At 28.0% G+C, this 12,834-nt stretch overlaps 1 protein-coding gene across 2 annotated transcripts in view; it reads right to left on the reverse strand.

Annotated features, from left to right (window-relative positions):
- The window catches only part of ec (ubiquitin specific peptidase echinus), a 275,945-nt gene that overhangs the window by 65,164 nt on the left and 197,947 nt on the right, over nt 1-12,834 (reverse strand). For both annotated transcript variants that reach the window (XM_075298694.1, XM_075298695.1), the window contains one exon: nt 6,953-7,045. In XM_075298694.1, the coding sequence (XP_075154809.1) occupies nt 6,953-7,045 (93 nt within the window). The remainder of the gene's footprint in view (nt 1-6,952; nt 7,046-12,834) is intronic.

Raw genomic sequence — 12,834 nt, forward strand, 5'->3', positions numbered from 1 at the left:
GCTTTTAATATATTTCAAATATCATAAAGCCGGACCTTGCTTTCTGATTATTTCTCTTAAAACTAGACTGACTTTCCAACAATGTACCAAACAAAAAAAATCAAAGGACTATCATATGGAATACAAAATTACCTTCAGGTCATGGGAAATAAATAACACACAGCCCTATGTTACCTAGCTGACAATACTTTCCTTTAGTTTTAACCAACAATTAAGTGAATTATGTTGAAGCATTTTCCTGACAATTACAACAGATCATTAATTTTGTTCTCATTAAATATCCCCTTCTTTGTAATTACAACAGTCAAATGTCTAGTTAGCATATAATCCCTTTAATTATGTGATAAATATTAGAATAGGTAAATAATCATTTATCTAAAACCAAAAAAAAATGTTGAGCATTAGAAATAACCCTAAACCCATTATTTAAATTTTTCCGGAAAACTCATGAAACAAAGGAAAATGCCACTCATTACGCAAAAATATACAAAAGAATACATATGAAAATGACATGAAATGCACCAAACACTTGACTAGCAGGGTAATGCAGGTAATACAAAACGAAATAAACATTAATCATAATTCGAAAGAAAAACATAGATCATAGACCAAATATTTAAGTTAATAGGCATGAAGTTGTCTCCAATGGTTTTCCGCAGAATAATCATAAAACAAGCATACAAAAATATGCTAATTCTCGGTAAAAACACCCACATCAAAGAAATTTCACACAACAACTAACTTCAAATATCTACGTACTTAACTAAATATATAATAATAAGTCGCGCATGTGTAGGGAGAGAGAGGTGATTATAAAAATCGTTAGATTTCTAAGAAGCCATAAACCCAGTCGACTATTAACGGCATTTCAATGGTTTTAAAACGACCCTTCACCAAAGGGATGACTATAGGTAGTCACATTCATTACCTAAGCAAATCATTCAAATTAAATGCTAAACAATTAAGTTTTGTAAAAACCAATTGATTTGTTTCCTAACCTCGTTTTCTTTGTTTTGGTGATTAGACATTTTCGAACCGGTTATCATTAAAAGCAAAAGGTTAACACATTCATTTTTTTTTCTTTGCACAACAACGATAATTGCCAATTGAAGAAGATTCTATTAAATGAAGAAGACCCCGTTTACAATTGCAATGCAATAAGATGGAAAAATTACTCTTGGGTATTTTTGCAATACAAGAAACGTGACGATCTTTTAGAAACTAGCTTAAAGACAAATTATTTGCTAAATTAAACTATGCAACATAAAATGGAATTCAAGTTCGATAAACCTATGTGGGATTCGTTTTAGATATTGCAATTACAACCAATGATATTTCAATTTTTTTAGTTTTGCAGGTTTTTTCTTTAGTACTGCCACCCACCCCACTCGATTCTAACAAAATTTTATGGAAATTTTACCAAAAATCAAATGTTTTCAATTTTTTTCTACTGTCAAAATTTTATTTCTATAGAAAATGTTGTCAAAATTTTATTTCTATAGAAAATTTTGTAAAAGTTTTATTTCTATAGAAAAATTTGCCAAAATTTTATTTGTATATAAAATTTTGTCAAAATTTTATTTCTATAGAAAATTTTGTCAATATTTTATTTATATAGACAATTTTGTCAAAATTTTATTTCTATAGAAATTTTTTATTTCTATAAGAAATTTTGTCAACATTTTATTTCTATAGAAAATTTTGTCAATATTTTATTTCTATAGAAAATTTTGCCAAAATTTTATTTATATAGAAAATTTTGCCAAAATTTTATTTATATAGAATATTTTGTCAAAATTTTATTCCTATAGAAAATTTTGTCAAAATTTTATTTCAAAATTTTATTTCTATAGAAAAATTTGTCAATATTTTATTTCTATAGAAAATTTTGTCAAAATTTTATTTCTATAGAAAATTTTGTCAAAATTTTATTTCTATAGAAAATTTTGTCAAAATTTTATTTCTATAAGAAATTTTGTCAACATTTTATTTCTATAGAAAATTTTGTCAATATTTTATTTCTATAGAAAATTTTGCCAAAATTTTATTCATATAGAAAATTTTGCCAAAATTTTATTTCTATAGAAAATTTTGTCAATATTTTATTTCTATAGAAAATTTTGTCAATATTTTATTTCTATAAAAAATTTGGTCAAAATTTTATTTCTGTAGAAAATTTTGTCAATTTTTTATTTCTACACTGAAAAAACAGTGAACCCACCAGGAAAGATAACTTTCGATTAATTTTAGAAAATTTGGAACTTTTTTAGAAAATTTTAACTAAAAGGTATTACAAGCGCTGGCATCACTCTGATATGGCAAAAATAAGTAAATATTTTTCGACAAATTCAAGAAAATTTATTAGACATAACTAAATTTTTTCAGTAGTTAAAGAAAATTTTGTAGTTTTAAGAGAAATCTTGGAGTTCAAAATTGCAAGAATGTCTTTAGTGACATACGAAGTTCACGATGGACACATTTTTGGTAAAATTTACAAATTTAAAGAAATAATGAACTATTTTGTAAGAAATACGAAATTAGGAAATCTTTATGCTTTATTTGTGTATAACTTTTTCCCGTTTTTTAGTTCATTTAACTAATATACGCAAAAAATTATTTGACTAAAATAAACTTTTTCCAAACATAATGATTCTATGAACTAATATAAAGTTAATATGGCTTTAGTGAAATAGAGAGTTCACTTTTTTTTGAGTGTATAGAAAATTTTGCCAAAATTTTATTTCTATAGAAAATTTTGCCAAAATTTTATTTATATAGAAAATTTTGCCAAAATTTTATTTATATAGAATATTTTGTCAAAATTTTATTCCTATAGAAAATGTTGTCAAAATTTTATTTCTGTAGAAAATTTTGTCCAAATTTTAATTCTATAGAAAATTTTGTCAAAATTTTAATTCTATAGAAAATATTGTCAAAATTTTATTTCTATAGAAAATTTTGTCAAAATTTTATTTCTATAGAAAAATTTGTCAATATTTTATTTATATAGACAATTTTGTCAAAATTTTATTTCTATAGAAAATTTTGTCAAAATTTTATTTCTATAAGAAATTTTGTCAACATTTTATTTCTATAGAAAATTTTGTCAATATTTTATTTCTATAGAAAATTTTGCCAAAATTTTATTTCTATAGAAAATTTTGTCAATATTTTATTTCTATAGAAAATTTTGTCAATATTTTATTTCTATAGAAAATTTTGTCAAAATTTTATTTCTATAGAAAATTTTGTCAAAATTTTATTTCTATAGAAAATTTTGTCAATATTTTATTTCTATAGAAAATTGTGTCAAAATTTTATTTCTATAGAAAAATTTGTTAAAAATTTATTTCTATAGAAAATTTTGTCAATTTTTTATTTCTATAGAAAATTTTGTCAAAATTTTACTTCTATTGAAAATTTTGCCAAAATTTTATTTCTATAGAAAAATTGGCCAAAATTTTATTTCTATAAGAAATTTTGTCAACATTTTATTTCTATAGAAAATTTTGTCAATATTTTATTTCTATAGAAAATTTTGTCAATATTTTATTTCTATAGAAAATTTTGTCAAAATTTTATTTCTGTAGAAAATTTTGTCAAAATTTTATTTCTACAGAAAATTTTGTTAAAATTTTATTTCTATTGAAAAAGTGGTCAAAATTTTATTTCCATAGAAAATTTTATCAAAATTTTATTTCTGTAGAAAAATTGGGCAAAATTTTATTTCTATATTATTTCAAAAGTCAAAATGGCAACAATATTGTTTGACGTTTTGATAAGCACTTTAAAGTCAACTGATGAATTTAGATTACCTTATAAATAATTGTACCATGTGGTTGATTCTTATTACACCGAAACAAATATTGGCGTGAGGTCAAATATTTCATATCCTTAAAATACGAATAGGAATTTTACTTAGCATAGAAGATGCATTTCTCTAATATAACATTATTCCTTTTCCAAAAGTCGATAAACTTTTGAATGAAATCGTGTTGTCCTCACGATGTTGTTGTCTGCGATTCGACTTGGGTGTATTCATATGAAAAAAATTGCTTAATTAGGCTTTAATAGTTCTCAAAAATTATTCAAAATTAAATCGTCTTTAAATCACAACAAACAAGTGTACAAAATTAGAAGATATTATTCAATACTTTATTTTAAAGACGTTTTATCAGTGAAATATAGCATAATTTCTACTTGAAGATTTTCTGAATTTGGAAATTTAATTTTTCGCCAACAAACTTTGATGGCATATAAAAAACAGAACTGAAAAAATGTATTTTCTGCATTAAAATTTATTTCCTAGAATTAATTACGCCAAACTCAAATAAAAAAAATAATTGAATCCTTACTTCAGTTCTCCGCTTCGTTGGCTCGGAAACAATCATTAGTCTAAAACAAAATCTTTTGAACCGGGAATGCTGTTTTCTTCTGTTTGGATTCTGTAACACAAATATGGGAGATATTTGTGTTACAGAAATCCAACGAAAATTAGTTCAAAAAATGAACGGATAATAAATCTATTATTTGTATTTGTTGCATAGTGTTATCTGACTTTACCTTTATGAAGCTTTAAGCTAACGTGTTAATAAATCAAATGCAAAAATTTTATAATTTTGAAAAAATGGAGAAGCCGAAAAGTTCGAATTTTGAGAAATTTGCATTATTGATTCTTATTACCATTCTCTCATATTTTTGATACAGAAATCCAACGAAAATCAATTCGGCAAATGAACTAATAATCGACTAATTTCTTGCATTTGTTGCATAGTGTTATCTCACTATGCCATTATAAAGCTATAAGCAAAAGTTTTAATAAATAAAATCTAGAAATTAATCGAGATAATTACTTGGCCAACAACAATTTATAATTAATGCATTGCTAAAATTCCCATGGTCACTTGAAACAAAAGACTTAAGCAAGCAACTTCTTTACACACACACATGTGTTAAGCACTCACAGAGTGGACAATAGAAAGAAATTCCCTCGGTATAATATCTTCGCATGTTTCAGACTATAAGAGAATTTCCTAAACACATGTTTCTTTAATTATTTTAGATTTTTGTTTTCTTTTGTAAATTTAGAAGAAAAAAAAAACCAAAAGTAAAAATATACCTTCACATAAATGCATTTCTCTATGCGATTAAATGAATGAATGGATGGTCGAAAGGTGTGGGAAATTCGTGTTAATGAAAAACTATGAGTTTCACATGTTTTCTCGCATCGTTAAGGGCAAGACACGCACATTTGGCTATAAGACATGGACACGGAGATGGTGGTGTTTGGAAAGAACATTGATTGTAGGGTACTTCTAGTAAGTACTTGATCTTAACTACAATGTTCACCTGGATACCTGCGAGTTGTTTGCAAAAGAGGGAAATCCTTAAGAAAAAAATCACGCACTTCATGTTTTACACCAAATGTAGGATTGTATATTGTTGAAAAACCTGCATTTAATTGTTGGAAAATCAAAGACTACGTTGGGAATAGGTTTTAAAATTTTCCTTTTTGCCATATCGAACTAGGGACTGGAAAAATAGAAGGCACATAAACAAGGTCTAATTGTTGGGTATTGTTAAAAATGAGTGAAATATTGATATTAATTCATTGTCGTGTGTGAAGTCCAACAAACAATTGAAAGTTTTTAACAATATTTCGTTTTATGAGAACCATTTCCTTACCTTAGTAAACATTTTATGACTATTGCATAACAAAACTCTGAATAAAAAACCTACACACCAAAAAAACTACTTTCCTCCAGAACGAAATTTTAGACAAATAAAATTTCACTTTTTTTAAAGTATTCTGTTTGAGAGCAATTAAACTTAAATTTATGGCAAATGATTGTCTTTAAACTTTTTCATTCGATTTTAAAGAAATTTTTTTTTTACCTTCGCTTGCCTAAAGTTTTGATCCTCGGATAAGAAAACTCTTCTTTCAGTGTATACTCCGAATAATGTCTATATGAGTGTACTTAAACATATGAAATTCATTCCACACATCTTACCGGATTATTCAAAAAGCGTATTATTATGAATATTTTATCGCATATCCTTTAGCAGATATTACACCTAAAAAAAGAGAACTGTTTTATAGGAAGAATGAACTACCTCGTGCGAAAATTGAACTGTATTATACTCTACATTTTGAGATTTCCACAAACCGTTGGTAAAACCAGGAAAATTTAATGCCCTGTTGTTCTTTTTAATTGCAGTTCACGAAATTACATCCTTTCATACAAGAAAAAATGAACTAAAAATAAATAAGAAAATCATTGGCGCCAAATCATGGTCATTTTAACCATGCAGTAGTTCATTCTTACTATTTTTGGGAATCGTACGAAAATTTTCTTTTGCGTTAGTTTATATTGAACTTATGTGTACGGTCATTGAATTTTATACCTACGTTTAGTTCATAAAATGTTTGAGACATACTTAACAAAAGGAAAATTTCATTGGGCTGTGGAAAATTTCGCAATAACTAATAAAATTTAACTTCAAACAAATAATAGTTTTGCAATAAAAATAAATTAAATTTAGCGTTAGTTTAACTACGGATTTTTTTAGTGTATATACAGAAACAAACCTTTAGAGAAACACTTTTAAAATCAAATTGGCAATGCATTTTCTTGAAAAATAGAATATATTTTATATTAAACCATTAAAGCCAAAATTGAGTGGTTTACTTTATTTGATTTTAAAATGATTTAGTGTAATGACAACGATAGTGTACATTAATGTTAAAAATACATCATCCCTAAAGTATACATCAATTTATTATACAAACAAATAAAGTGCTGCCAAAATCTCCAATTGATGCTACCTAGCAACAATTTATTGGTGGTCGCCAATTTTCCTTAGCATACTTTAGGGAGTGTTACTTTATATTCACCACTCAAACTTGGTCACTTAATGGTTTATTAAGAATACGATGTATAAAATAACTTACCTTTAAGGCACAGAAAATACAGTCTTGGCCACTGCACACATGTTGATTCAATGAACGAAATGATCTTCGAAAGGCATCCAAATGCCATAAAACCTGAAAAAAAAATAAAATTAAATATTAGAAAGAGCAATTAAAATTAAATTTAACAAGTTTATATGACCTTCCATTATGGAATGCGTACAAAGCTGTTCTACAAACTGTCATCCATAATCGAATTACTTGTATTTGTTTCAAATGAAGCACCACGCTTTTCATCCTCGTTGCTACCTTCTTTTATGGTTTGAGGATGGGAAAATAGTTACATTTCGATAAACAATAAAATTGACCATTTTTGACGACTATCGGTGTGGTGAAGTAATTGAAGAAGACGTATAAAGTGTATTGTGATCGGTTTGTTAACAGAATAGTGGTGTCAAAAATATTATCATGTGGTGAAAATTGCTACAGCCATAAAAGATCTGTTGTAGGTTTGGATATTGAATAACAGGGTGCTTCATATTTTTATATTATAGCTACAATTCGAATGTTCGATTCAGTTTAAAGCCATATTCAAAAACTCGTTTCAAACTCTTAACAATCGGCCATGTTTATTTACCCATACACTGACAAGTTAGTAAACACATAAAGGTGTGTTCCTCTACAACGACAATCAACGATTTCTAAAGAAACTCAAGAGTATGACAAATCGCCAGAGCTGATAAAATAGACCTTTTTTTCTTCTTTTGATTTGCTTTAGTAAGAGTCTGTCTTGGTGGCCACAAAACTGGTTTCCCCGTAACTTCAAGCAACTGGAAATCGTGTGTTGCTTTAAGTGGAGAACCGACTACATTTTGTAGTTTTAAGAGGAGTACAGCATGGAAGATTGTTGGTAGTAGTAGTAGTATTATGGACAGTTTATACGTTTCGGGTTTGAAACGACTTAAACCAGAGTGAAGCTAGAGAACTCGATGCCTTTAAGCCAGACACTGAGAGCGGCCGCATTGGATTTGTTATTGTACCTTCAATGTAGTGGCTTAAGTTGTACTGTCTTGATTTTCTGACAGAAGTTTGTGAGTGGTGGTAGATTTGAAATTGACTTTTATCAAAGTCTTTGTTTTTTTTTGTTGTTTCTTTTCAACCTCTTTTGTCTTAATGGTTGTGTTTTTTGTTGGTTGTTTGTTTCTGTTAAGCTCAGATTTTTTTCCCTATACGTTTTGGACTTCTACTCCTAAGTATCCAATTGGCTTTTGGGGATTTTGTTTTGGCGCTTTTTTTCAGCTGAAGCTAATATTTTTTGATTGTTTGTCTCTTCAATGTTTCAGGTCAAATTGGTGGTACATACTGACTTGTATGGTAACTTTTTCAAATGTTTGTTTTTTGTTTCATAGATTTTGCTTCATCTAACAAAGATTCAGAAAAAAATCTAAGCTTTGTGGTGGAATACTGTAAAACCACAGCTGTGTGTGTGGTATTGTTTAGATGCCAACTTTTTCAGTTTCTTTGATTTCCTCATTTTTTTCTCCCAATGCATGTCTATGAGCTTTATGCTTAACACCTATTTCTAATATTCGACTTGCTGTCTAGAATAGGTACACACAAGGGATAGATACACACTGTTTTTACTTGCTAAGATATAAATTTCTATTATTTTCTCTATAAGCTAATGTAATCTCTTGGATACTTTTCATTTTTGTTATGCCATCCATCGTCATTAACAAAGAAAAGAAAATAATAATAAAAAAAAAATATTTAAATGCTTTCGTTTGGCACCTTTACTTTTCATTAAAAAAGTTAAAGTCTTAGGTAGCGCAATTTTTTGGGATATTGAAAAATTAAACTGGTTTGTTTGGCGAAGATTTATTTGGATACATAAAATTTAAAGTTTTCTTTTCTTCGTAATAAAAACAAAAGACTTAGGAACTAAGCACTTCAGATTGTGGTTCCTAAGTAAAAAGGTACCTTGAAAATTTCAAAAGTTTTCATAAGTTAATAAAATTGCATACTGGTTAATTTAGCTTGAGACTGGTATTATATTAGGGCTTCGACTTGAAATCTCTTTATTTTCAGTGTTAAATTTTCAAAATATTAAATTTTAAAAAACACAACACTACATATTTACTACGTAAATATGCACCTTAAAAACGTCAAATGCTGTTATAAGTTAATAAAATTGCAAAATTTGTTTTTTATTTTAAATATGTTCATTATACAATAAAATTTGGTCTCTGGCTTAAATGAAGGAAAGCTGGCAATTTACAATAACGTATCTTTACAGTAAATAAAGAGAAAAACTTATGATCTAAATAATTAAAAAGGTTAGGTTAGGTTATGTGGCAGCCCGATGTATCAAGCTCACTTAGACTATTCAGTCCATTGTGATACCACAGTGGTGAAGCCCGATTCCATGTTAAGCTCAATGACAAGGGACCTCCTTTTTATAGTCGAGTCCGAACGGCGTTCAACATTCCAGTGAAACTTAGAGAAGCTTTGAAGCCCTCAGAAATGTCACCAGCATTACTGAGGTGGGATAATCCACCGCTGAAAAACTTTTTGGTATTCGGTCGTAGCAGGAATCGAACCCACGACCATTGCACCACGGTGGCTCCCGTGGTGCAATGATTAGAATGGTATGATACAAGTACAGTATGTCAAGAAAGTCTTTTGACATTGCCAAATATTTCATATTCCAGAAATAATTGAATAAAATAAATAATAAAATAAAATATAATAATAAATAAATAATTGAATAAAATATTTTTTTTTTAAATTTCATTATATTTAATTTTGGAACAAAACATAATTTTTATCCTATTTTCAAAACACTTTCTTTGCATAATGTATTTAACATTGGAAGCATTCATCTATTTTCTTGTAAATAATTCTTCAAACATACTTTGAAATTTGATATACGAATTTCAAGCTTGAAAAAACTCGGTAAGCGGTTATATTCAAGAGCTCCAATAACTTCAACTCGTTACTTGATCAACGCCAATCTGCAACTCACTACCGTTAGGTCAGATTGGTTTCCAGTTTCAAAAGCCGTTTGATTTCGAGAAAATTGAATGGTGGTTTTATTTTAACGCAAATGTAAGATTAATTTTTTTTTTGCATTATTCGTCCTCGATTTAAGTTTATTTTTGCTCTTAAAGAAAATAATTTACATTATAGGGAAATTTCGCTTGTCTAAAATCGTTCGTTCCGGAGTAATGTATTTTTTCTTTGAGTGTATGCTTTAATTTCCACTACTGTTATGTTCTTAAATAATTAATTTTAAAGCACTTTTAGTTATGGTTACTACGTAAATAGGCTACTTAAAAATTTCAAATATTGTCAATAAGTGAATAAGATTGAAAATTTTGATTAATTTATATTGCAAAGTTAGATTTGGCTTAAGGCCGGTACTATGCTAAGTTTTTTTTTTCACCACCACCTTACCTAACGTATTGTTTCTTACTTGATGTCTTAAATATATAGTCTTGAAATAATTCTTCAACTATCTTTAGAATTATTTTTGAACGCTAGAACCATTCCCATTCTCCCTACTAAATTGCCCTGAAATTTTTTTTGCTCTTAAGGTTAAAATTTAGAGACCATTCATCGCATGTTAATTAGCTCTTGTGAATTCTATTTTTGTAGCAAAACCATTTCAAATACTTTTTTTATAAATTTTAATAAATAGCTCACTAAATGCATTATCGATCATCTGCTTTCATAAAATAAAAATGCAAATCAAAGAAGAGATAATTGGCTATTAGTAATTTTCCCGCATTGTATTTTATAGTATCCAACATATCTCATTATACGTTGCTTCAGGCATTCAAACATAGAATATAAAAATTTATTATTAGCTTGGTGAAGGTAAAAAAGAAAGTTCTTAACTTAAATAATGGTGCAAAATTAATATTTTTTTACTGTCGTCTGAACAACTCTTGCCAAATGTCAATAGAATGGCTCGTGTCTTAAGTGTTTTGTTTTTGTACCATCTAATTGATTTTCACCATAATTTTTGTGAATGTTACATATGATTCTAACTAAAACAAATTTACTTTCTTTTACAATATAAAAATAAATAATGTTTATGGTCTTGACCTTTATCTAAAATGTCCACCAATTTTCAGCCCGAAAACTAAAAAATACTTAAATGCCATTACAAGAAAATTTCTCATGAGCCATGTTATATCTTATTAAAAATAAACCAGAAATTTCTCCCTTAAGCTAAGTCATTAGGCAAATATTGATGTCAATGTGCAAATGAAATGAGTGACAAATGCCTAAAGCTAATTGCAAGACATCTGGGCAAAAAAAGCAAAACGTGAGTTACTACTCTTGGGTAGCTTGGGAACTTCACAAAAGGAATTTGTCTACTGGTCAAGTGAAATATTTACATAAAAACTCGATTTATTTATAAGAATCATTTAAATAATATGTTAACTTATTAGCCAGGAGCTTAAGAAAAATATTTGAAATAATTTTTTTTTTTGGAGCATGAAGTAAACTAACTGCAAATAACAAAACTTGTTTGCTTTGTGAGCATACACAAAACTAGATCAGTTTTCTATGTGAGACCACAAGCAACAACGAAAATGGTCAAATTTTGTTAAAGAAAACCACAAAACTGGACATTTGCTTCATGAAATTGAAGGAAAAAAAGTTTGAGACAAAGGTTTACATTGGTAGAGAGGTAAAGAGAAGTAATACAATCGCCAACATATAAATATGGGGTATAACTTAACAATTTGCTTTTTTTTTTGCGAATTTTTAAAATGGAGCAGAAAACTTTACTATTGAATTGTATGTATCCATAATAGGAAAACTAACTAGTGACCAATGGCTTAGTTTATTTTTGTTACAGTACCTCCTACGCAACTTTCAGGAAATATCTGGAGATGGATTTTAATTTCATCCCAACTTTGTGGACAATGTTGGTAATTGGAGATTTGTTTGTTTTTGTTGTGTTAAAAACAATTGTTTTTAACTGTTTTGTGTGTTAACAAGTATCTAAAATAAGATATTAAATTAAACTCTTTTGTATTTTTTTGTAAGCCATAGACATCACCAATACCACCACCACATATCACCAGTGAATGACATGAAACATGTTGCCATTTTTTTTCTGTTAACCATAGCTTATGACAATGGTGGTTTTTAAGCAGCATTTGATTTGAGATTATATTACCTATTATGCGTTGTATGCTCTATTTTTAACAACAACAAAATACGCTTGCGATCAACTTGAAGGTGCTTTTATTCCATTGCAAAGCAACTTATTAGAAAAAGAAACCTTTCACTCTGGATTAGAGTAAGCATGAAATATATTTGAAAAATGTTTGTGGTCTACTATTACTACAAGGAAGAATGTGACTTACTGAAAGATATATCGGTGAAAATTGCAAAAAGGTTTCATATTATATAACTAATATAAACAAGTATATACAGCAGTAAGTTCGGCTGGGCCGAATCTTAAATACCCACCACCATGAATTAAATATACTAGTTTCTTTGAAAATTGCAGGGGGGTTGATGACAGATATTTTCCCAAGCAGATCAGTTCAACCAGTACGCTTCCCGAAGACGAATGTAGAGATTTTACCTATGAAGACTAGATCAGATTCTGGTTTCATAAGAACCATTTTTTGTTTGAATTTTTAAGGAATCATAAACATCTTTTGTAAGTGTGCAAGAAAATGATGAAACAACGCCTTGATTTGAAGTCTAAAATTTTTAAATTTTTACCCCGATTATTTAAATGATTACGAGAATTAAAATCTGGAAATTTTACAGTCTGAAATCAGTCTATATAGAGGCCTTACAAAATGGACCGATAAAAACTAAACCATATGCCAAAAACACGGAGGGATACACTCAATATTCAGCACATCTTATTGTAGTTCTAGAATCTAACC

Source organism: Haematobia irritans, chromosome 3, assembly GCF_050003625.1.
Source record: "Haematobia irritans isolate KBUSLIRL chromosome 3, ASM5000362v1, whole genome shotgun sequence".
NCBI lineage: Eukaryota > Metazoa > Arthropoda > Insecta > Diptera > Muscidae > Haematobia > Haematobia irritans.